At 37.3% G+C, this 26,727-nt stretch overlaps 1 protein-coding gene across 1 annotated transcript in view; it reads right to left on the bottom strand.

Annotated features, from left to right (window-relative positions):
• The window catches only part of ANO10 (anoctamin 10), a 121,730-nt gene that overhangs the window by 94,800 nt on the left and 203 nt on the right, over positions 1 to 26,727 (bottom strand). The window contains exons 2-11 of the mRNA XM_050971646.1: positions 23,452 to 23,625; positions 22,237 to 22,419; positions 20,681 to 20,815; positions 19,098 to 19,217; positions 16,623 to 17,192; positions 14,214 to 14,269; positions 12,823 to 12,897; positions 11,682 to 11,864; positions 8,146 to 8,337; positions 5,913 to 6,041 (exon numbers count right to left, since the gene is read on the bottom strand). Coding sequence (XP_050827603.1) covers positions 5,913 to 6,041; positions 8,146 to 8,337; positions 11,682 to 11,864; positions 12,823 to 12,897; positions 14,214 to 14,269; positions 16,623 to 17,192; positions 19,098 to 19,217; positions 20,681 to 20,815; positions 22,237 to 22,419; positions 23,452 to 23,611 — 1,803 coding nt within the window. The 5' untranslated portion in view covers positions 23,612 to 23,625. The remainder of the gene's footprint in view (positions 1 to 5,912; positions 6,042 to 8,145; positions 8,338 to 11,681; positions 11,865 to 12,822; positions 12,898 to 14,213; positions 14,270 to 16,622; positions 17,193 to 19,097; positions 19,218 to 20,680; positions 20,816 to 22,236; positions 22,420 to 23,451; positions 23,626 to 26,727) is intronic.

Here is a 26,727-nt window from a genome sequence, read left to right as displayed (position 1 = left end):
AGTGATTGACTTTCCCCCACTGGCAGTGTTCAAGTCTTAGCTTATCTTGATAAGGACACTGAGAACTTAATCAAGGGTTCTGCAGAAGGTTTGGGCAAATAATCTCCAGGGGTCCCTTCCACCTTTACTGGTCTTTAATTCCCCATGTGAAACTCTGCAGCTTCTATATCCTATGTTAGTATCTGGCAATAATACAGTAACAATTTAGCAAAAACACCACTTTATAGACAGCAGTTATGCTTCAACCTTTGAGCTTCTGTAATTCCACCAGTATCAAAGGATTCATGCATGTGTGTATGCTGATGCAGCCTGTTTTTCTACATTTTTTCCCAGTCCCTTTTCTACTAAAGTTGCCCTTACATAAATGTGTATTTAGCATATGTTCTAAATCCCAAAATCATGAGTTCTACATGAGTAAAGCTGTTTGCTCCACACATGCAGCACACTACACCATGCAGGACCATGCCTCACTTCCACCTGGCTAGAATGGAGTTGTGTACATTACTGCCAGGAAATAATTCAACCAGAACTGATTGGTAAAAAACAGGATTACCCAGCTTTACCAGAAGAAAACAGATTGCACTGAAATTTGTTGCAAAACATTTAAGAAATTTTAAAGTTAAAAAAAAACAAAACGGAAATACTTTATTTTTGACATCACTATTCACCTAAATTTGCTTTTGCTCAGAAAGTGGATTCAACAGACCTTCAACTGCACTCAGGATGCAATGTTTACTGATTTTCAAGTTTGTGGAGAATGAAAAGTACAATTATGCCTAGAATTAGATGATAAATATACCTTGTCATCTACTAGAATTCAAACTGTTTGACTCTGGTAGTTTTTCCCAGTTTCTCTGGCACACCATTTCACAAACAACTGTCAAGCTTACTGTTGAGCTGACTGAGTGTTGAGACTACTACATCAAGATTGTTCAGCGGAAGCTCAAAAAGCTTCTAATCTATATGAAGAGGCCTTTGATGAAAAAATACACTTAATAAAATGGAATTCTAAAGAAAAGCTGTATACCAGGCAACTCTCAATCACTTTGACTTTCGATTAGCTTTATTGACACACTATGATTCCTCCTTTCCAGCATCCTTCTCCCTCAGAAAAACCAAAGCTTAAGAAAGGACTACTTCCTTTATTCTACTCCGTACTTCTTACCAAACCAACTTTTCAATACAGGTTTTTCTATGATGCTGATAAAGATCTATGTCCTTATGAGGACACCATGAAATTAAATCAACACAGACCAACTGCTTAAGCTATGTTTACTACAAATACACCACCCATGTCCCTATGCAAAGGTCATCATTTTCATCTACAGCACAGCTGATTACATTCTTCTCAAAATCAATCAAAATCGTTTCTAGATGGTAATGTCAGATTTTATATTACCATTATCAAGAAGGACCTTCATTACTACTTAGTATTTCCAAGCTAATTGCCAAATCCCTCATGTGACATAGAACAGGCTAAGTGCACTTCTGCAAAAAAGCTTTCCATTCATTTACAACACTGCAAGGCTGGATACACAAGTTGCTATTCAAGGCTAGGACACATTCATGAGGAGTTGTACTTCACAGCTACTGCTTCAAAACACCACTACTGATGTACTGTTAGAAGGAACAATGACTGCTTAGGAGTTGTACTTAAGAGTGGAACTGATTTCTTGAACTCAACTCTTAAGAGTAGTCCCAAAACGAATTTAATTCGCATTCCTTAAATTTACCAGAGTCAACATTAAAAAGAAACAGTCATCAGGAACAAAACTCTTTGCCAACAATTTTTACAAGAAAAAATTTAAAAAACACTGCAGAATTAAAGTTACACTTGTTTTAACCTACTTCCCTAACAAATTATGCACCAAGTTTCTTCAGAGTTATTTCCTTTTTTTGTGATTCAAATCAGTGTAGGCAGTCAGAAGTGATGTGGAACAGTTTCACACCAGCACAGACACGTGCTTGGAATGTCCTACTTTGCACCTGAATTCACACCAGAATTATGTGTCTATGATGAAGTCTGAAAAACTAAACACACAATGTGATACAACTGTTTTAAAATTATGTTAATAAGGATTTATTGTTTTCTGCTTTAAGGGCATTCAGCTACTTCTTTTTGTTTGAAAACTGCACTGGCTGCACTCAGCATCCATCCCTAAGAAAAAGAGGGGAGTTCATCACTCTGCTCCTGGTTCAAATCACGTTGCCATGGAAGCAGATGTTGAATTGATGAAAATAGGTCAACTGTTCAAAAAAATGACTGGTTTAATACTTTAAAAATTATTATTATATTTTATTATTTTAATGCTTGCCATTATTTTGAAATTGGTAATATTTTATCTTGTGGTATTCTAATTAGCATTTACTTTTCTCACACAATACAATATTCCCACAAAAAATGTAAATAGCATCAGAGTAAAGAGTTGTTAATGGGAAAAAATATTTTGCATAAATCAGGAGGGGCTGGGTACTGAATGCTTACAAGAATATCACACATACAATTCTTTGTTACTTCAGTAGTGTGGTGTTAAATGTTGCCATATAAGCTGTTTCCATTTGAAGAATATTGGTACTACTAAAAATCACTAGCATTTTTTTTTTTGAAAGAACAAAAAAAATCAGGACATCACTAATACCTGTGCATGGCTTTGACAGCAAGAATGCTTTTCTGTTTAGTTTTGCATCAAACATATATATAAATACTCAACTGGAGTCTCAGTTACTATAGACTTATTAAAATACTTAAAGACAGCTAAGATTTAAGTAGGTTACCCCATCAATAGAACATGTGAAAATACACATAGCAAACTCAAAGAAATTTCTCTCTTAACATTTTCAAACTGCCTGCCAAGATGCTGTCAAAATAGTGAAAACATACAGTGAAACGTTCATCTTCACCTGCAGTAAACATCAGAAAATAAAATAACTCACCTGTATAATGTTTTTCTGAATCTCTGCTAGGTGATCTAAAACACTTTTCTATCAACACTATGACACATCTGATTGTTTTTTACCTTGAAATTGACATATTTTAGATGCATCAGGTTTGTCCTGGAAGTTTAATGTAATATATTCTGTTCCTGAATATTTCTTTACAACTGAAATGCAGAGTTTAATCATAAATAGAGTAAAGGTGCATGGGAATACTGCCAATACATGAGATTTGTGCTCCTTTCATAGTTCAGAGATCTTTCTGTAGATTAAGTGATACCTAAAGTAGAAAGGCTCAGTGGTGCAGAAGTCCTGCAAATTTAATCCAGCACAAACCTACCAGAGCACTGCTGTGTGTCTCCCACACTGCTCCTGCCCTGCTCCCTAGCGAATGGGGTCAGACAGCTTCTCCCACACCAATTCCCTGATCTGTTTCATCAGCACCAGGTCAAAGAAAGTCTCAGTGCAACAGTTAAGATGGGTGTAAATACACAGGAAGCAAAAGGAAAAACATCCTCGTCTCTTGATGATGGCATAAATCTATACTGCTGCTATTCATAGCCCCACAGCATCCAAAAATCCTCCTTTCTTTGAACTTTTGTAGGCAATGTTTTAACCTAAAATATGTACAACAGAACTTCTGATAAAAAAAATAATTCTCTAACTAAGAACATGTTGAACTGTCAACACAATTGAAACGATTTTCAACATAAATAAAACTCATGTTTGCTGTGCTCATTTTCATATAGGTTTTTTTTAATTAAATTTCTGTATAAAATGTGTTTCACTTTGGAGAACTTTTTTTGGCTCTAGAAAGTTCAAAATTGGTGTTATGAAACTTTTTGCAATATTGTATGACTTGAGCTCTCTTTAAAAAAAAGAGATCTCTTTTAAAAACTAAAACAAACCAACAAAAAAAACCCCAAATCCCACACCTGTGAAGATGTTAAATAAAATGTACAGAAAGAATGTCCTTAGGGAGACAGCAAAAGTCTTACATTTCACATTGAGTATGTATGACTTGAGCTCTCTTTAAAAAAAAGAGATCTCTTTTAAAAACTAAAACAAACCAACAAAAAAAACCCCAAATCCCACACCTGTGAAGATGTTAAATAAAATGTACAGAAAGAATGTCCTTAGGGAGACAGCAAAAGTCTTACATTTCACATTGAGTAGTTTTGAAACTATTTATAACCAACCAACAACATTCCAAAAAAATCACAAAGCTCATTATGCTCCAGAAACATATTGTAAGACTCACATGTGGGTTTTGGATCTCTATTTTCTCAGACCATACATAGCTGGTAGTAACAGAAAAACAACCATCCAGAAAAAAAAATCATCAAGTGGATACTTTTGATTAAAACTTTTTTAATAGATCTTTTCTGACCACTGCATTATGGCTTGTTGTTTTGCTGTTTGGTTGTTTTGGGTTTTTTTAATTAAGCAGAGTAATTAGAGAAAACTTGACTTTTCTTTAACCAAATTAATACATTTAATTTCCTCTGGCTCATCCAGCATTAGCCTCCAACAGTCCCTTCATACAATGATAATTATAGATTGGTGGTCTTCACTAAAGCTGCTTCTCTATATAAGACAACATTTTCCCCTCTCCTCCCCTCAGTACTAATTTACTTTTTCCATCCAAACTTTCTCCCTATGTTTACTGAATCTGCCTTTCCACAGTCTTTATAGATAATTTGAGATACAATGTTAAGGAGTTCCAAGAGCTACCTAATTATTGTGCTGCAATTCATGTTCCCTAAAGGACTGCACATAAACAGAATTTAAATTTAGACAAAAATGCTGGTATTATCCTTTGGTCTACCAAGAAACAGAGGTCTGCCTAGAGATCAAATAGCCAGCTTCACATTTAAACGGATAAAAGTCTAACACACAGCAAGCTTAGGCAAAAACAGCCCCATCTCTGAGCTGTCAGAAATCCATACTGCTTACATTTACTCATCCAGTTTTCAATATATCACCTCTCTAGATATGTTGACCAGTAATGAGCTATATCATTACATTTGACATGCTAAATTAGTTTTATACTAAAACTACATCTCACTGAGGTTAATGTAAATGTCCATGTGTGCAAAATAGAAGAGTGCATCAGGCTGCCTGTAGATGCAAATTCCAGCAAACCAGCTGATATTTACAGCTAACTCTGCAAACCTTAAGGCTTGGAAAATAAAACTCAAAGAAAGCTCATAATTCATTGCATTATACTTAATACCTGTAAAATGAACAAATAAGAAATATATGCTCCTGATGCACTTCTGTAAGGTGATGCACTTTAGTAACTACACATAGAAAATCCAGACCTTTTGCCATGAGAAAAGTAATGCAGTTTCTAAAAGCTAAAATAGAATAACGGGAAAAGTCAAGGTAATGCAATACAAGAAAGCCCTGAAGGAAAGTTTTATAAGGGCAAAGTCCTGCAATATCAGTTCTGTAAAATACCCACAGTCATCCCTCCATGTCTGAAAAGGAATGACACTGATGTGCTTACTACATGGAATTAGGAAAAGATTAAACCCAAATGCTGTTACAATCACAAATATTTACAGTCATGACACATAGTTGTTTCAGATAAGCCCTACAGGATGCATCCATAAAGATTATCTAGGAAGTCTTTTTAAGATATGCTGGGGTCACAACCCAAGCAGAGAAATAAACAGTTCACAAAAACGTGATTATTCTGCTTCTTGAAATAGCACTACTAAAAACTTGAAGTACATGAAGCAACAAATGCTCGGTATCTTGGGAATGCTTGGGAAAGTATGGCAACAGCATTCATAGTACATGAAAACACAGAAGAGAAAGAAATCAAAAAGAAAGAATTTGAAACACCTCTTTGATAGGGAAATCTTAATTTCCTTCTAATACAAGATGTGAGGTAAAGTCTAATTCCTGCTATCATTTCCACTGGTGTTTGGTTATTTGCTACAACATGCATTTTTTGAAGGCAGACTTACCTCTACCAGTGCCACAGTCAGAACAAGGTCCATTTTTGAGTCTGGGAAAAGGGCATCCACTTCTGGAGACATTCCAATCAGTATACAATTAGTAACAACTGATATTACACTCATAGTTTCAAAGGCCAACTGAAATAAAACAAAAATATATTTACAGTTATGACCATTACCTCTAGCTTACTAGTCCCCAAACTGCCCTGCATGATACCTCTCTCTTCATTAAAGCCTCAGAAGACCTATTAGTTTAACTTATTTTCTGTTATCTTCTGAATTCTCTGGCACAGGACTTGTTTTGCAAGCAGTCCAGACCTCATCAGCTTGACAAGACCACAAGGTTGTAACCTGAACACATGAAAGAGCACTCATTGACAGCTGTACTCCCAAACAAACTTATTTCAGGATAAAGGAAAAAGAGCAAAATTCCAAGAGGAACTGGTAGTCCTAACACTGGCTTTGGAGGTTTTGTCTGAATGTTAAGAGGAAAAGGTTCAGAATTCCTTTTTAAAATCACAACCACTTGAGATTTGTTGACAGATTTACATTTAAACACGTGCAATAGCACAAGAGCTAAGAAGCTCTTGCCTACAGAGCTCCCACAAAATGTGTGAAAATAATAATACAGTTTAACAATTACATTGCAATATAATGGTTACTTATTCCCAGGTCCTGTCTGCAATGAGAAAGACTGGCACAGAATTGTAGTGACTGTCACAAATGAATTAGCAGAAATAACTTTCTCCTTGACAAGAAGCTAGTGACTCAGCTCACCTGATAAAATAATTCTAGTATTCCTTCAACAGAAATCTTTCAGCAAATGCTCCTATTCCTCATATGAAATTAATGACTTGAAAAGTTAGTTGTTATTTTTAATTCACAAAGCACATTCATTTCTGCCACTAGTTGAAAAAATTACACCATAAAACAAAATTACAGTACTGTAGTAATGTTATAATTTTTCAGCCTACTTCCTTGATTGAAACAAATTATCCTAGCAAAAGGAAAAATGCTATTAATACATCTGCAGCGATACTTGTGTCTTATGACCACAGCCTGATTATTCTGGTGGTTACACAATGGTGGTTACACAATTGGTCAATGCAGCTATGCTGTTAAGATGTTAGCAGCATAGATCTGGACTGAGAAAGTACATCTCATGTTAAAATGCAATCAGATTATAATTCACACATTTTAATGGCATATTATTAAAAGACTTCATCTCTAAATCCCCTTCATGAATATCTATGTATGTGTTTAAAATGAACACTTCTCAGAATCCTTGCTTTGCATGTTTTTACTGTATGTTTTACTGGAGGCTTCAGGATTTCATTTCTCACCTCTCACTTGCTTCATTTGATAACATTTATAACCCCTCCAAACTGAATAATCCATTAGCTCACTGTGCCCTTTATCTCCATTACATAACATTAGAAAACCTGTTAAATAAAACTAGAATATGAATCATCTCCTAGAAAGGTCCCCCAACCTCATCACATTCCCTTATCAAGCACTGCTATTATGGAATGCTAAAGTTTCTGGGTGCAATTTAGTCACTCCAGAAAACTCCAGTCAGGATCAGTTCACTGATGCAGCACACTCAGTAGGCCCCAAAACAGCTGGTGCCAGCATGACTGCATGGACAAACAAGTGAGGACAGGAAATGCTGAACCCAGTATTATTACCATGCTATTGTTTAGATAGACTACAGTGTTCAGGCTGTGCAGAAAGTTCCAGCTCCTGCTCACAGATCCAGGTTATTTTCAAATTAGTCAGCTTGAGCACCAGTAACCATGGGTGCATAGGCCACAAGCCTGGCTTAGGAATCCAACTACTTAGCTATTCTTCCATTTCTTTTGAAAACCCCTGCTGCGCTCCAGTTCTGAGATAGCATCAGAAGCTACCATTTCTAAAATACACTGCCTATAAAGAATACTGGGCAGTAGCTGGAAGCTTTGCTTTGTTGAAGTTGCAACAGAAGTACAATACATACACAAGAACTAAAGAAAAAATCTGCTTTTTTTTCCAAGGCAGCTAAAAGGCATGTGGTCAAAAACCACACCAAAAATATCACTGGGATATACAGTTGCACAGATGATATTCCACGGCATTGAAGAGAACAAAGTACCTACTGAACTTTGAAGTGGCTCATGGGACAAACACAAAGCTTTCATACTGGTGCTGAAACCTCTTTTAGACAAATTACTAGGAAAAAAAAAAAAAAAGACACAAAAATTACCTGCCAAACACCAATATTCGCTGTGGGTTCTGCAAATGGACGCTTGTAAACTCTGCACATCTTTAAGGCATCAGAGTATATCTCTGTGATGTTGTTTAACACTGCAAAAACAGCTGCCAGTGGATAAACACATGAGAAAAGACTCACATAGCCAAACTGTAGGAACAATTCCAGGTAATCATCAAAAGTACCCTAAAAAACAGAAGAAATATAAGAACAACTTTAACCAACAAAAAACTACGACAAAACACAGAAATAGCACTACAGTTGTAAACATGTTTTCTCATCTCAAATCAGCTGTTTGGAAATGACTGCTGATAACAGACAAGAAAAATTTTTTAAAATCCAATTATTTGGAATTATTCAATCATTAAAGACTTCTCATAAGGGGAGACCCAGGTTTTTCCTTCTGCCTAATGCATTTTATGCAAGTCACACTTCCTATTCTTATTACATGAAGTAACTACATAAACACATTCAACCTATGCAGGTTTCTGAGCAACTCAGTTAAACAGTAACAGAATGAACAGTGAGGAATAGACAAACAGCACCATGCATTTAAACTGGCAAAACATCCTCCTGAGAGCACTGTGGCAATAAATGTCCTAGCATTTCAGACTGTCCATGAAAGATCTAACCAGAATGGTAGGCTGGTAGATAGGCACATCTTTTCTGGTATTTCTGCTTGTTTATTTCAAAATGGGCAGGACAGAGTTAGTGGACCACTTGAAGATTGAAATCCACAAGGCAGCATTGACATCTGAAAGGAGCAATTAGTGCAAACAAAAAACTCTACTGAACAAATCCCAGTAGGTTTATCCCCTGATCTTTGAACCAAGAATGTGGGTACTTAAATGCTGATTAAGTACTCACATGTAGGTGACCATATATATATCTGCATATTAGTTTTGTAGTATTAGTAACGGTTTGCTATGATTGCAGCAATTTTTTTTCGAAAGAACCAAACCAACCCCTTTTAAAGAAAAAGTGTTCATAAACAAAGGATGATGAAATACCACTAAGAAGTTAAAGTAGGATCTAGGTATCTTGTACTTACACAGATACTTGTATTTTCCTCTCTCTCAAAACTGAAATTATGAAGACTTGACAGTGACTGAAATTATTGCAAGAACCACACGAAACTGGTTTTGGCTCCATGCATCAGACTCATGGTTATCTACTCGTTTTGTAGATCATAGCTGTTAAACTGATTGCCCTCTCCAGCACCTAGTGCTTTTTTCTCCTTGGAAACAGAGAGAGACAGTAGAAGTCTGCAAGCTCACAAATCAACATGGGGTAGTCATTAATTTATTTCTCACTTGAGCTTGTTTTGAAGTTCCACAGTATAGTTCAGTCTCACAAACCAGTTTGCAGGCCAGACTATGAACAGCTACCTAACTTTTAAAGACATTAAGACTTTTTCCTCAGAAACATTTTGTACAAGCTGTAAATTTTACTAAGGTCTTCTTTAGGGACAATTGCAGGAACGTCCACTGGAATGGCAGCCCCACATCTGCTACTGCTATCATTTTCTCAGACAAGCACTGCAGGCAGAGAGAGAGCTTTCCTATGTGCTCCTCCTTCTGGTAACTGCACAGTATTCCCACTGCTTCCTCACGCTTCTCATTTCCTTGCCCATTACCTACTGGCTTTTAAAACAGCAGAGCATGAAGTAAATAAGCATTTCTTTTTCTCCTACTCAATTTATGAAACTCTCTGTAGGAAAACAGGAGTCTGAGACAATGTTAAAGAAATTCGTAACTGTGCCATCGGCAGCCGTGACATCAGCTACGACATCAAGGAAACACAAGCAAGGAATAAATGAAGGCAGAAAATTAACTAGAGGAGTGAAGCAGAAATTAGAAAAATAATAATTAAGAAATTATTGTAGGATGTTTTTACATCTAAAACAGGGTTAAGGACTGGATAATTGAAAAGCAAGCGAGAATGAGGACAAAAAGAACAGAGAATTAAATGCTGAAGAGAATGCCAAAGAAGGAATCAAAACAAAAGAGCCTGAAACACAGAATTCTGTCAAGACTCCGCAGTTACTAAACAGTCGAATGCTTCCCCCTTGTGACAGTTTTAATTTTAGAAATATTCTTGCCTGCTGACAGCTCACTGCTTGCAAACAAATCAGTGGTCTAATATTGTTTATTCACAAGCACAGCAAAACAATAATCTTTAGACTGAGTATGAAATTAAGGCTTTGAGCACACAGTATTTAGAACTGGAACTGAGGCTAGCAGTGGACACATCCAAGGCAAAGTCCTAACTCTCTGCAATTGACCTCTTGGGTACTCGTGAAAAACTATTCAGGGTACAACAGTACAACAGGTGCAGATTCATTTGATCCAGCTCTGCACAAGAAGCACTGGGCAACGTGACTCAGACACCACACTGGCTTTGTCACTGGCTCAGTGACAGCTGAAAATCAGGAGTCAGCTCCAGTCTAAGAAGCAGAGCTTATTTGGTCAGGCTTGATGCTGACACATAACTCTGGGAGCCATGCTGGCCAATATGCAGGTGCATGCTGGACTGTGCTGATTTACCAGCTCAGACACTAACACAGGGACTTCTGCTGTGTCCTGCACTGCAATACAGGCTAACTCCCTCCAACCTTCACATAAAAACTGTACAAATGTGTTCCTAAATCGTAAAGGTGATTGTTCTTTCTCCTTTTCCCATGTCATGGCGCTTCATGCAGGAAGAATCGGATACGGTGTTACTACCAAATTTCAAACTGCTAAAGTCTGTCTTTTACATGAAACATACACTATCTACATGTACTTCTTATTCTGTAAAAGCAATAATCATACAGTACTAAGACTTGTGACTGTGCTTGCAGCATCTGATCAAGTTGTCAGCCAGTTTGTGAGGCCTTAACATAGACACTGACATCAACTGTGTAAATTCCTTAAGAATTTAAAATAATGAATTGCATGAAATTTGCTAAATACAATAAAAATTTTACTGGGCAGGAGGTGGTCAAGAACAGAACCAAGAAGACAGGGAATACCAAAGCTGTGGTTTCAAGAGGCAAGAGCATCCAGCAGGAATATTGTTTTGATGAGCTGGTTTCTTCTGTCCTCCATTTCTGGCCCCATCCAGATGTAAGGTCTCTCTCTCAGGCTCTAGTTTAACTGACCATTTAAACTAGTACCACTATAAATCAAACCAAAACACAAATAATTTCCCTCTTCCCTGTGCCAGCCTACTCATCCTGGTAGTCTTTGGGTTACCCTTGGGGATTAAGGGCATGTTACAAAAATACTTTTTTCCAGTGATACGGAGTTAGGTAGCTCCAGATAGAGCTGTTCATTCCTCCCCCTTCATTCTGGTGTTACTAGGATCCTGCACTGTATCCACTTCCTAATCCAGGATAACACACAGCTGCATAAACAGCTACCAGCAAAGCTGATGAAGCTGGAAATAAGCTGCCACACCAGAAAGCCAAAAATATTCTTGTTTGCCTTGGCTGATGCCTCTGTGAACTACAGCCCAGAAAAGTTTTAACTCTTAAACTCTTAACATACCAAATAAGTTCCCATTTCTTTCTCCATGTTGACCTGATCAGCTAATGACAGGTCCATATCGGTTTTCTTGGAGCACATGCGTTTCTTCATCCTCCTGTTGTATCTCTTCTGGAGCCAGTAAGGAAGCAAGGATTCTGCAAATTGGTTGAGGATCTGGGAAGTTATCAGCAAAGTGGCCAAGCTCTTAAGTTAAAAAAAAAAAAGAAATAAAAATTAATATAATTGTGATGAAACTATGATCATTTGCAATTCTGTGAGCTCGAGTAACACTTTAAGTTACTGTACTATGAAAAACAGGCCAGCCTAATGAACCTAGGAATAGCATATGAAAATTGTAGATGATCTAGTTCCCATCCTTTGCTGTTGTGCTGAAAAGGACTAATTAGGAGTTAGCAGTCTAAATATTTTGTGTATCTGGCTGTATCTTGAAAACAGAACACCAAGTACAATGAAGGGCAATGCATATTTAATATATGCCAATGACACAGAACTAAAGATAGAATTTTTTTCTATGCTTTTCATTTCTTGATTTTACCAGAAAGTAGAGAAAATGTCACAAATGTTATCTCTGGTACAGGTATGTAAAGTGTTTTGCTAGAGATCTATTCAGGGTAACAGAGGTCTTGAGCTGAAGTTCTTGTTGTACTGCTCATTATGTTTAGAGCAAAAATATTTTCCTTACACCAAATTGTCATGGATTTGAGTGTGAAAGTTGATTTAAAATACCCACTACAAATAATTTTTGCCTTTATTTCTTCTCAGATCCTCACTGTAGTCAAACTTAATCACAACCTTATCCTCAAGAGACTCTCATTAAGAACACTACAGAGAAGAACATCTTCTAACATAAAAGGAAATAGAGAGGAAATGAAAATTTCCCAGCCTCATCTGTGTGAGAGAATAATCAAATTTATTTGAAAACAGTTCCTCATTTATACAGAGAGAAAGAATTACTCTACTCTGCTATGATTCTGCAATAATGTTAGGGGAACTGAAACATGGAATCTGGATTTCTAAGAAAATATAGGTGAAATATATTAATTGCCAAGTTTATGTTTTAGAATTAATATTGAAGTCTGTTTTAATCAATCCTTTATTTTCCTAGATTCACCAACAGTCTTAAGATGTTCTTGGAACTCACCTGCCTCAAAAGCTTCATATCAAACATCACAAAGGCAATGTAGAATAGAGATGCAAAGCAATTTAAGAAGTTGAACTGCAAATAAAAAATTTGGTTTTAGTACTTGAGCAAAAGTTCAGATGCAGAATATCAACTAACTTAACAGCTACCCTAACTAAATGGCTTCCATGAAGATGAAAACTGCCCATCAAAATTTTCTTTACCATTTTTAAACCTTAAGTCAGAAGAAACACATTTTCAATATTGTTCTTACTCAGTTTTTTACTTAACAAGCTTAATGCTCTCCTAAAGCAAAGTGAACAAAGACAGCTACAACTGAATTACAAAAGGTGGACATTAAAAACACATCACCTTTTACTTAACTGTAATTTTTTTGGCAATTTCTCCAGATAACATTAGAAAGGGGATATATTGATCTTTATTTAGAGCAGTGGCTTATTTTTAAAGAGCTACTTTGTCAAAATATACGTGTTGGCTCATACGTCTCTCAATCTCTAAAAACAGTCCTTTATTGCTGTAAGTGCTGCAGCTCCTGTTTTGGAGCTTTTGGCCAATACAGATAATATTGGGAGTGCAGAAAGCCATTCACAGACTGAGAATGAAAACTGGGGGAAACTTACACTTGAGAGTGCATAATTTTTTTAATCATTTTGTATAAATACTCTATGGGGGAAAAGAAATGGTCCTAAGTTTTATGAGAAAGGCTACAGGAGGAGACAAAGTTTAAGTGACAGCTACAAGAATTTTAGATCCAGAGGTTACCAGTAACAGATGGGTAACAGCAAGATTTAACACAAAGAAAGCCCCAAAACAAAACAAACAAACCCCAAATAAATGCACACACACATACAAAAATATGGTGAACGAAATAAAGAAGGAACTCTAAGGAAATTGAGGAAATAAAAAAGGAAGAAACCTAAATGATCTTTTCAAAAAGGAAACAAGATTCGATAAATGAAATAGATCTCCATATGCTATGAACTACAGAGGAGCAGACTGACAGACAGGTATTTTCAGGTTCCTCTGACAGGTTGTCTGAATGTTAATATAGGTGGAAGTTAATACATGAACTTTCAAAATATGGTTTACCACAATATTGTGCAAAAAAATAGTTTTCAGTTGGAGGCAGGACCACACTTATTAAGAGAAACTTATATATACAGCATTCAATGAATGAACAATTTGATAAAAAAAAAAGCCAACCCTCCACTATAAAAGAGGCATCTAAAATAGTCTAGCATTACTGCAACCATAACAGAAATCTTGTTTACTCTGATATTTGTGGTACTATTTGGCCTTGAGCAAAACTGCAGGTCACTGTGGTAATGCTATGAAAGCATTAATAAAATACAGCACAAGCTGTCTTTTTAATAATCTTACGACATACTTACCACTAAAACCTTCAGAATTAAATGATTCTGATATGAAGATTCCAGCCTGTGGTTTTCTAAAATTCCAATAAAATTATTAATTAGTAAACAGCAGAATCTCCTACCATGTACTACACATTGCTATCCAAAGTGTGAACAGGCACCTTCAGCCCACATGAAAATTACTTATCTAATAGTTTCTATTACTCCAACACTTCATGATAGAAAGAATTTATACTATACCAATACCTCACTTAATCTATGAAGCTAATCTGATCCACAGTATTAATCACCCATATTTTTGACTACAACTCCAGTATTTTTTCTACCACAAAAGTTTTTTTTTTAATCTATTTCTTACCCTGAACAGCTACTTTATAGAAGAAAAAACATCTGTTGCTCTTAAAACTTTACAAAATGTGTCTAGTTATTGATTGCTCTTTGGCTGAAAACTAATGGGAATACATAATGAAAAGTAAAAATACCAAATTTGATTTTTAAACCAGTAAATGCTCACAGAAATATTCCCATCTCTCTCCAAGGAATTTAGATAAGACCCTACACTCTAAACTAAGACTAGAGTATGTGAAGTTCAACAGATGCATTACTCATTCTAAATTGAGATTTTTCAGTTCACTGAAGATAAACTGTCAGAACCTGATGTTTCAGGAAGACTGTTTTACCAGAGGGGAGAAAAGGGAAGTGGATGGGATATTTTCAATTTCTTTCTGCTATTTTGTTAGATTGAACCTTTAAAGCCCTGGGTAAGCACTAACTGGGAAGGCAGCACACCAGCATGTGTTGTGTCAACAAGACTGAAAGGGGACACCATCACCTACGGACCTTGCTCAGGACAAACCAGCAGAGCTCTGCTCTGCAGGAGCATCAAGTTAGGCCTGACACATGAAAATGTACTCAAGTGACCATAATTTTTACTTTTAGCTTTCACTACATAATCAGCTTTCATGATAAATGGGTGCAAGAGGGGTACTTAAAATACCCCAGATTGTTTCCCATGCTTCGTCACTTTAGGTGTTGAAGTCAGATATTATCTGAAAATATGCCAGGTGGGAGAGAAGATAGGAGAGCCAGATGAGTTTTTCAGCCTATTCAGAGCATGGCAACAGAAACATATTGGATAGCACAGAAAAGGCACAAGCTGTCAGTGTAGCAGGTTATATAAATACTGCCTCTGCTGAATATGAAACACCAGCTTAAACCCAAAAAAGTCTGGATTAAAAAAAACCTTGAGTTGCCTGTTAAAGACATTTTAGTCTATCAAATCAACATAACTGGCTATTTTACAGAAATGCCTTTTTTTGCAGTACAGTAAAAACAAAGAAACAAAACAGCCAACTGAGCCCTAGATAGGAATTTTAAAATCATTATTTAAATAAAAACCTTGAACAGTCATAAACAAAGAAATTGCTTGCTTTTACTATCACAGATGTCAAGTTGAATTTGCTGAGCAAATAATTTTGGCAAGCATAACCAACCCCACTTTAACACCTCTTTTTATTCTGTCTTCTGCATCAACCTCCCCTTTGCTTTATCTTTTTTCTGTTAATTTTCTGGGTTTCCAGCTTTAGTAATCTGGATTCTGTCCTGCAAATCAATGCCATATGGAGCTACATGAAGCAGTTAATTCTCCATTAGCTTAACCTATTAACTTTGTCTGAAAGTGACTTCACATGTCTGTAGAAGTGCTAAAATTCAAAATAAACACCAGCATTTCACTGTCCTTATGTTAGGTTGCAAAACACAAGGCCCAATCTGTTAAATAAATCACACGCACGGGGGAAAAAAAAGGTAATCTATTATAACATTCCTCCTCTTCTGAGAGTGCCCAGAGAAACACATTTTGATTGGGATGGGCAATCCCAGCCTTTATTATATATGTAGCATACATAAACACTCTCATGTGACATTCAGAGTGGGCTTAGATTTGATTCTGTTATCTCAGTGTCTCTGCCCTCTGCACTGATGTGCAGTAGACTAAAGCACACTAAGCAAACCCAGGCTGTGGGTGCAACTTGCCAGGACAATCCTTCCTGCCACCCATGCACCTCTGAGCTCTTATCCTCATGCTCTAGCCCCACCCTTTTGCCAGCACTATGGCTGAGACAGACAAAGAGCTAAATCATGGAAGGGAAACTTCTGCACCAAAGGCAGAGGGATGCTGAGGATCACCCCTTCTGATGGAATGTCAGACAGACCAAATTAAACCAAACATGAAACTGCAATCTCAGAACACTCAAAGTATAAGAAGTTAAAATGGCCATCTCTTTTACCCCACAGCAAGAACCTACTTTAGGAAATCTCTTTAGAATTCTGTTGAACAAGAGCTCACAGTAATGGATTCTACAAAGAAACAAATTCTATGTACGTGGGACTTTAATTTGAAAGAAGAAGAGTGAACAACTTTCTTACCCCAAGATGTTAAGAATTCAGCGGCATACCGATAGATTAGGTTCATAATTTCAATCACAACAGCATAGATGATACTGGGCACGTACAGCATCAAGCTGCTGAAGTTAGACTCGTTCTCTTTGTGATAATCCAGAGCCCACTGCTCCAAGTCAAAGTAAATCATCATCACGTACAGTGAGAAGTAGAGGCAAAGGCACACAAATGGTAAGGACACCAGGTAAATCCGTAATTGTCTCTTAATACTTGAGTACATCGGCTCCTCCCTCCCAGTGACAGGATTGATCCCCAGCACACCGTGGAAGCCTGGTCTTGGCTCCTCAAACTGTCGTTTCATCAGCAGCGTGCCCCAGCGGTACGTCAGGATGGCGCACATCCGCTTCCAGACCTCCAGTATCACAGTGGACCACAGCAGATTGAACGTGGCAAACATCACGTATTTGTCGTAGTCTTCCCACGCAAACATGTAATAGGGAATCCCAATGACAGCCATTGGAATCAAAGCAAATGTGAAGTATTCTAAGAAGCCAAAGTAGAGAGCAATGGTTTCGCCAAAGTAGCAGCGTATGTCATCTGCAGAAAGAAATGAACCAACTAAGACTCTACTTAACAGAAATGTCAGTACAATATCAAACTTCAGCTCACATGAACTTACAGTTTTTCATTGGCCAGAATTTTTTTCTAAATAACACAATAAATATCATTGTTTTTTCTTTCTTCCTACACCCTTATTACAAAAAGTCAGATGGTTATCTGAATTACTTTTTTTTAATGTTACATATATACCCACATAAACATACTATTCAGATGGAAAGGAAGTCAAACAGATATCCAGAGAAAGGGGGGGGTGGAAAAAAAGGAAAAAACCCAACTGAAGAGAAAACACTATCATTCTTGCAGACAGAATTGATCAATGAATGGCATGGAAGATATCTGATGTAATAAAAGCCACTTCAACAGCAAATGACACACAGCTTCTGAAAATTCCCACTGGCATGTGTACTCCTGGGAAACGAATTTGTTTCAGCTTGCTCAGAGACAAAAAGGGCTAGCTGTGCTTTGAGAGTCCTCAAGGAGCAAAAGGAAGAGATGGACAGGGTGTATCAAAATCTTAAATCTTAAACACATCATATAGAGTACTCAGGTTGAGAAAATCTCTTCAGCAGACAACTGATACATGAAATACATACTCACTAAGTTTGTCTGCTCAGGTGCTACAGAGACTTAAAAAGTGCACTAACAATGGATACACTTCATGACAGATGTATTACCTCCAAGAAGACATATAATTTATCTTACTAATAAAAAATATAGGATTATTATTCATATATTCTAGAAGTTATTAGATACAGAAATGCCTGTCAAACAGCTTAGAATGCTGAAATCTCTTGTCTTTGCCTGCATGAACAACCAGATTGCTTGTATGCCACTGTTTTGCATTTACTAGCTTAAAGACAGCCATAGAAGCACGGCCTCTGGATTGACACTGTAAATACACCACTACAGTGCATTACCTCTGAAATACACTTCCACAAAAAAACCCCACATGCAATACCAGAATATCCTTATGGCTTACAAAACACTACAGCAGAAGTTCACAATGGCCAACCAGATAAAGTCTCTGAAAGCAAGAAGGAAAGGGTAAACGGACAGAAGGATCAGCACTATAACATCCCTGTCAATCAGAAATTCATTAACAAATACATTCAAGATTAGGTCATTAGCACCATTTCACACTCCAACATGAAAGATATCCCTAAATTAGTACATACTTAACAGGCTCCTGGGATTTGCTTCAAAGTTTTGTATGGATTCAGTGTCAGTCCAAAAAAAAAAAAAAAAAACTTTCTTACATAAAGACCAGCACACAATAAGGCTCCTAACACAATACTCTGGAGGCAGGCATTATCGAGCCAGATCTTTAACTTCCTGCAGCTCAGGAAAGAACCTCAAACAACTCCAAGAACCAGAGACTTGTAATTGGGCAAGCTCCCAAATTCTTATTTTCTTATTTTTAAATAAACTCACCTTTCCACATTGCCTGACTAAAAATTATATTAATTTTATGATTATTCAGAGTCTAAAATATACTCAAGTGATGCTAGCATGCAACAACATACAGTCTTCAGTCAGACACTGAATTTAAAACAAACAGTTGTAAATACACTTTTGACACACCTACAACACAAAAAAGCTTTGGGAGTTCTAGAAGCATGGGAGCTTGTCAAAGAGTATATTCTTGGCTTGGACCATTCCTGCTTTACTGATAGGTGGGTAAATTTGTGATGTGCAGAATGCTGTTACACAGAAACTCACAGACTACAGACTTTTAAATCACCTATTTTGCAAGTCTAGAATAATTTTAGCAGTTCACACAGGAAACACTAACAGAGGAAAAACTTGTCCAAATGGTAAAAGAGCAGTGGTCTGATTTCACGACTCCACTCCATGACCACAATGCAAAGGCTGTTCACATACCTAAAGGTTGATAACCAATTTTCACTCGGCCATACCAGCTGTGAGAAAGCTTTTTCAACTCTTCTCTATCATGCAGAGGGAAAATTTGAACAAGAACACCACTGGTCAATAATCTTCTCACTAGAAGAGAAAAAAAAAATAGATACCTGGCGCTCTTTCATGTGACAGTGAAGTTGACATAAGTAAACAGGTTCTGTTGTGTATTTACCAAGCCTAAAGTTCCTCTGAAATAGATCTTGAAGCACTCAAATCTTGAAAAAATTGTCTCATGTTAATTAAAAAATTGAGAGCAGTTATACCTATTCCTGCAAATACTGTGCTAACCACTGGAAGACAAAGAGCAACCTTTTTACATATAATAACTACTCCACAGCTTTGCAATATAGCCAAATGCAGCATCAATAGCAAAAAGTGCTACAGGTCAGGACTGAAATGCCACATGTAGTTTTCTTTGAATTACCAGTTTACACTAATTCATAAATTGCATCACATCTTCATTGTAAACAAACTACATATTCCACAATTTGTATTTAGCTTTGTTATGGAAAGCAATACTACGTGTGTGGATAAACAATTACTGCTCTGAAATGACAACCATAGAAAAAAAATGTATTAAAAAACAGGGAGCCACTGAAGTGTGACAGTATTTTACTATTTTTCATCATCATCTCATTCACACAACTAGAAAAATACCTTGGCTATATAAAAAATTACCAGTGTAAACTCATCTGACATCTACATTTATTTAGGTTTTTTGAACACAGATCTCCTTCTCTGATGATCAACACTAAAGAATAAAGATAATGTTAATAAAAGGACATATAATTATTAAGATCCATTCTCCTAAGACTCTGTAGCATCTGCCAACAAACTGCTTTCAGCTACCATAAAAATAGCACCAGCTCTCATTGCTTTTTTCTCCCATGAAAAGGAAAAGCTCTTGAAGCAAAGAGGAAGATCAGGGAAACCAAATAAATTAATAAAACTTCCTTCCTGTTATGAAATTTGTAACTCTGGAGCACTGGTACCCATTCCAGCATTTTTATATAGAGAGAATCCAAATATACAATCATGTAACTTAAATAATAAATACTTTTGGTACTAATTAAAAATAATTGATAACACAAACATGTGCAAAAGGTACCCAGCTGAAGATAACATAAAGCCAGAGCCTCAGCCTCACAGAACAACTCAGGGTGGACAGCCCACTGGAAGTAATCAGTTCCACCTTCCTGCTCAAGGTAGGTGTGGCTTAAATAGGGCAGCTCAGGGCCCTGTCTAGGGAGGATTTAAAAGTCTCTCAGGACAGTTACCAACAATCTCTTTAAAGCCCTGATCAAATGTTTGATTATCCTGTTGAAAAAAATACTTTCTTGATACCTATTCAGAATTTCTCTTGTCTATTGAGCGTCCACTGCCTTCTGTCCTATTACTGAAGCAGTGAAAAAACAAATTTTGTTAAAAATAGTGGGACTTGAGCATCTGAAGGATTTCTCTTCATTACAGGATTTTTTTTTTTTCCCCATAATGAACACTATTCTACATCAACTCAGTGGTTAGAGACAACAAATTACATTACTTACCAATTGATTTTCCTGGGTACAGTTTTGCCTGAGGATATCCAGGGATCATTTTTTCATCTTTGGCTCTCAAATTTTCAAGTTCATGTTTGATGATGTACTGACATTCTGCCATTGTAAGGAAATTGTGATTGTCATCTAAAATAAAAGGAAGGCTGTATGAAATGTTTAGCGCATGGATACAACCCTGGCAGCAAACAACTACAAAAAATTACCAGAATCAGGAAAAAAAAATATTACAGCAACAAACCTATGTCAACCCCATCAATTTATCATCATGGACACAAGAGTTAGATTTTCTTGAAATAAAACCAATTTTTTCCCCATGTTAAGAATAAGAAACTGAAGGGATTTCCCTAAATATACTAAGTAAAAAAAAAGCTAAAATATCAACAAAACTCTAATACAAAGAATAACAGTATATTATAGTTTAACTGCAACCAGAAATGCTACCAAGACAACACAGACTGCAGGGTTTCTTTTCTAGGTGACAATTTCTCTGATTGCACCTGGACAAAACTAAAATTACACTTGTGTTTTTAAAAAGAAAAAATACCAGGAGATACAGCCAAAAATATGTTTACAGCAGTTGGAAATCCAACTAATCCTAGAGATTCTGTTAGCAGTGGAATTTGTGACAGATTTGCATTAATAACGTAAAGGCATGAAAGAAATGGAAGTGGCACTTTTGCAACTGACAACTCTTTTGAAGGCTTCCTAATTTCAGGAAAGCAAGGTCACAAAACTGAAGGCACTGCAACAGTTACTGCACAGCAGTGGTGTTGAGAAAAACTGCCACTGAACAACAAAACTTAAAAATTGTTTCAGACAGACCCAAGAACCTTTACATTGCAAAATGTGGTGAAAGGCATCACTCAAACAGGCACATTAAAAGTATTAGAAATACTAAGTTGGAACTCAAATATTTACCTGCAGAGCAAAAAATGAGTTCTGCCACTGTAAGGGCATTAAAGACCTTACAAGCAGCACATTTAAAAGGAAATGTTCCTGTGTTGGCATCCTCACAAAATGAAAGAGTAAAAAGGAACTATTCCACTAATCATGCCCAAAACCCACCAAATGCATCTGCAGAGTTAATTATTGTTTGTTTGATGTGTACATGTAACAGAGAAAAAAATGTTTCTATTTTTTCCAGCTTATTTTAAGATCATAAGCCTCAAAACTGGCTCACATAAATTAAATATCTACATTAATTCATAACATGGATTGATAATCATAAAATCACGTTTATCAACTCTTTTTCTTGTCTTTTTTTCCAAGAAAATCTTTCATACAAGTAAGAGACTATTTGAAGCATAGAAAAGCATGAAAGAGAAGACAAGCAAAAAATTAAAGCCATGTGAAAGAAACCAAAATTCGTTATTTGATCTGAATTTCCATAGTAAAAACAAGTATTTTTTTTTCTTGGCTTGGTTTTCCACTTGCTGTTCACAGTTACCATTCCAAGAAATAGAAAGACTGTAAAACGTTTAGTGGCCTAATTGCTTATAATCTTTAGCCACCACTTTGCAATGACAAAGATTCCTACAATTTCTTACCTGCAAAATGTTTGAAAGTTTTTCTACTGCTGTATGTAAAAGTTCTCATTGAGTTATCACTGCATTCCTTCACCAAACCTACAGCTTCAGCTCCCAGCAACAGCCTTAAGTGGGAAGCTCCAACTAAATAAATATTTTCAACTCCATTTTCCGTAACCAGTGGTTTAATTAGTAGTTGTGCACCTTTAAAGTAAACAGGAGTAAAATAAGAAAGAAAATACATTAAAAGTATGTTTAAAAGCCCTAGCATTTTAGCATCCAATGTATAAGCCCTAGCTAACAGGACTGCTGAAAATGTCTCTTCTTAAGGGCACAAAGAGTTAAGGTTTCAACAGTACTTGACATAGGTTCTTCAGAATCTTTCAGGGTCAACCTCTGATTTAGCCCTGTTTCTGTTGAAGCACTCTCAACAATGAACTGGAACAATGGGGACTGTTTGGATCTATTTCCCTAAGGTTCACACCATAAAAGCAAGAAGTGATTCTACAAACAGTTCAATTGGTTTTAAGGAGACTAGGTTTTTAAAGCAGTAACATCCCTAACTTACCTAAAAGAGGCCTGAAAGCAAGTTTGTAGTCACAAATCCATCAGCCACAGAAATATTACTGACCATAAACTATAAGCTACAACAGCCACAAATAATGACTTTTTTAAAAAAAGTTTTTAAAAAAGTCCAAGGAATTACAAATAAATTAGACTAAATTCAATTGCCAGACACATACCAAAATGAGTAATGAAACATTGCCTTTTTAAGACCCTTCATGCTAACAAAAAATATAAGGAAAACACAACATGAAGTTATCAAGATTAAATTGCTTTCTGCTAACTTAATTTTGTTCTACAACATGGTACAAAGGCTTATGGACAGGATGTGAAGCATCTTCATTTAGGCAAGACTTCCTACGTTTCTGCAAGCAACAGGAGAAACACCTCTCGATAACTGCTATAAAAACTGAAATCAACACTACATTGAAACATAGGTTATCAGGGCTTCAGTGCAAAAAATTGAAGTATTCTAGAGTTCAACTGATATTTGACCTTAAGCCAATGCTTTCATTAATAACAGGGTTAAGAGGGTTTAAAAAAATGCAAAACAAGACTGGCAAGCAATCATTATACCACAAATTCCCTGAAAACTAATTTTCTGTATGTCTTCATATTATGGTGACAGCCAATTTGATTTCAAAGTGCTACAGAAGATCATACTGTACTCACCTCCATTTGCCTTTTTGTCCACGATTCGTTTAGTGAACCATTCTATGGTTTCTTCTTTGGTGCCTTTTGCAAGTTCAATTACTACCAAGGGCCTGAAGTTAGACTCAGCAGTATCCAAGAAAGACCAGCTTTCCACCATCTCTTTCATTTTTCCTGCCATCTCGTGAGAGCTTGCTAAGTACAAAACCAAAACAAAATGCAAATGCTAAACAATAGCTGGTCTAAATCTAAAACCCACAAACCTAAACCCACAAAACTTTACTGTAGTGAGTTACACAACTCTGTGCTTATCAAAGGCATAGGTGTGCACTTTAATGCACTTAATACTACCAAGTTGAGTAACCTCTGCAGTTCTCAAGTTGGTACTGATCTCCCATGGCATTTAAGTTCTACTCTCTATGTAGGAAAACTGCTGTTGCTATGTATAGCAAAGCAATACTGAGAGGAGAGGAAAGCAAATAAATAAATTAAAACAAATCAATAAGGTGAAACTATGCTCAAAAACAACAGCCTGCTACTTCTGACAGTGTATTTGACAGCAAATAAAAACATTAACAGAAACTTAGTCAAACAGGTATTTAAAAATCAATAAGCTTCTTGTGGTATGAGTATGCAAACACATTGTAAGGAAGAACCTTCTCAGTTAATCTTGTGAAGCTTCAATTGTACTAAGGAAATTTATAACTATCTTGGGCAGGTGATTAAGACACCTATCATACTGACAGGCCACTCAAAGTACTTAAATGACTTTTCTGAACCTACATACCAAGCCGTCTGCGACAAAGTCCAGCTGTAAAGCACTGACAGCACAACTTTATGTGTAAATACTCCAAACGATCTAAGCAGGCCTTTACAGACTCACAGACTCATTTAGGCTGGAAAAGGCCTTCAAGATTGAGTCCAGCCATTAATGCAGAAGTTCCAAGTCCACCACTAAACAATGTCCCTGAGAGCCACATCTACAGAGCTTTTAAATATCCTCAGGGATGGTGACTCAACCATTTCCCTGGCCAGCCTCTTTCAATGCCTGGCAACCCTTTCCATGATGAAATTTTTCACAGAATTTTAATGGCACAGCTTGAAGCCATTTTCTCTTGTTTTATCACTTGTTACTTGACAGACCCCAACCTTGCAACAACCTCTTTCCAGGTAGCTGTAGGGAGTGATAAGGTCTCCTCTGAGCTTTCTTTTCTTCAGGCTGAACAACCCCAGGCACTTGTGTTTTGTCTTATTAACAAATTTTGTACAATTTATTCTACAGAGATCATTGTATCATGCTTCATAAAGCAACTTAGAGATGTTGATATAAAACAAATCTGTTAACTAACCTACTCTGATAAAAAAAAAATCTATGACAGATTTAATTTACTAAATAAAAGTGAGGGGAAGGTTTGGTGATTTTGGTTTGTGGGCTTGGGGTATTTTTTTTTTAATATTAACTTGACTGAAGAAGGGAATTTACACACTGCCTTTAAGCAGTTTCCCCACTCCTGTTAAAATACTTAATTTCTAAGGAAGTTGCTTTAAGGATGCAGTTCAGCTTTTATGACTATTATACTTCTGTGATTCAAGGACAAATCAGTCTCCAGTATTTCATATAAATTATCCTACAAAATACAGTGATACTGTAAACATATGCATATCATAATAAACAATATATTCAACTTGTCAATTTCAACTCACAGAAAAAAGCTTTCAAGGCAAATTTCAATGGGGCTTTTGGTTAGTATTGCTTGCCTTTTCACAGGCACACAATTCTGCAACATACAGATTTACAGCTCTGAACCCAAGTATTCATGTCTTTTTAAAAAATGCACTGGATTAATAAAGTATTTTTTAAAAATTCAGGTGTGTATCGGTACAAACAGAATGAACCAGAGAAAAACATAACCAGGGATTAGGCTCTGTAACTGAGCTTGTCAGTGACTAACTACACTGTCTTGACAAGTCACTGCAACTTAATGCATCACTATCCATAATCAGGGGTTTGCAAGGGTTTGCTAAAATTATGCCTGACGCATTGTGGATGTCACCATTTATAAAGAATTCAAAGAATGAAAAGCACCAGATAAGTATTAAATATTACCTACTGGTTAGGAATATTGCTTTGCAGAACAGTTATCTCTTGAAAACAGCCTTTTTAATAAACAGTCTGCTGGTCTAAACAGCCTTTTTAATAAACAGTGTGCTACTCAGTGAACTTGGCTCTTATCATTTATTCAAAATCATCGTCCTCGGCATGATGACTGTGTAAGAATCACAGAATCATCACAGCATCAAAGAATGGTTTGGTTTGGATGTACTTTAACGATGACCTAGTTCCAATTCCCTTGCCATGGGAATGAACATCTTCCACTAGACAAGGTTGCTCAGAGCCACATTCAACTCGGCCTTGAACAATGCCAGGGATGGGGCATCCACAGCTTCTCTGGGCAACCTGTTCAGGGCCTCAACACTCTCACAGTAGAGAACTTCTTCATAATATCTAACCCAAAACTACTCTCTTTCAGTTTGTTATTTTCAGGTTTATTACTACTGAAAACTACAACAGAGCTGAAGTACTCTTCCAAATTGTGTCTGTGTGATTTCCAAAATTATTTTCCTAACAGGTTGTCCAACACCCAGGACAGACCCTACGGGAGGTAATTTGGGAGTTAATTTGGCCTCTTCTTTCATCCTACACACTGTGCAACCAGTGACAGACTCAGAAGCATAGGGAACACCCCAAGAAGGCCCTCGAACCCCCGAGCTCCCGCTCTCACGGAGTGGCTGGGTGGCGGTCATAACTAATTAGGTCAGAAAAGACCTCTGGGACCATCGACTCCAACTCATGAGCGAGGACCACGATGTCAGCTCAGGGCAGAGGGAGCTACAGCCCTTTTCCAGGGCGTGTGGGTGCAGAGCGGGTCAGAGCCAGGCTCCCCGCCCAGCCTCCACCCGCTCGGCGGCCCCGGGAGCCGCCGCGTCCGGGCCGTGCCCGCTCTAAGGCGGTTCAGCACGGCTCCTTCCCACCGCCAGGCTGCTCCTCGCTCTCCTTTTTTAGGAACGCAAATACCGGGGAGGAGAGCAGCCCGGCCGGCCCCACCGCCAGCACGGCCGGTGACTCACTGCCTGCCCCCGGCCCGGCGCGCTCGCCAGCGGCCGCCGCCCTGGGCCGCTCCCGCTGCCGCCTGCAGCCCACCGCGGCCGCGAGCACCAGGCCGAACGCTGCCGGGGCGGCGGGGGAAGCGCCGGGGGCGTCACGGCCGCCCAGGCTCGGCACTGGCTCCGCGCCGC

This window comes from Serinus canaria, chromosome 2 (genome assembly GCF_022539315.1).
Source record: "Serinus canaria isolate serCan28SL12 chromosome 2, serCan2020, whole genome shotgun sequence".
Taxonomy (NCBI): domain Eukaryota; kingdom Metazoa; phylum Chordata; class Aves; order Passeriformes; family Fringillidae; genus Serinus; species Serinus canaria.
Note: the sequence above shows the minus strand (reverse complement) of the source record. Positions and strands in the feature narration are given on the sequence as shown.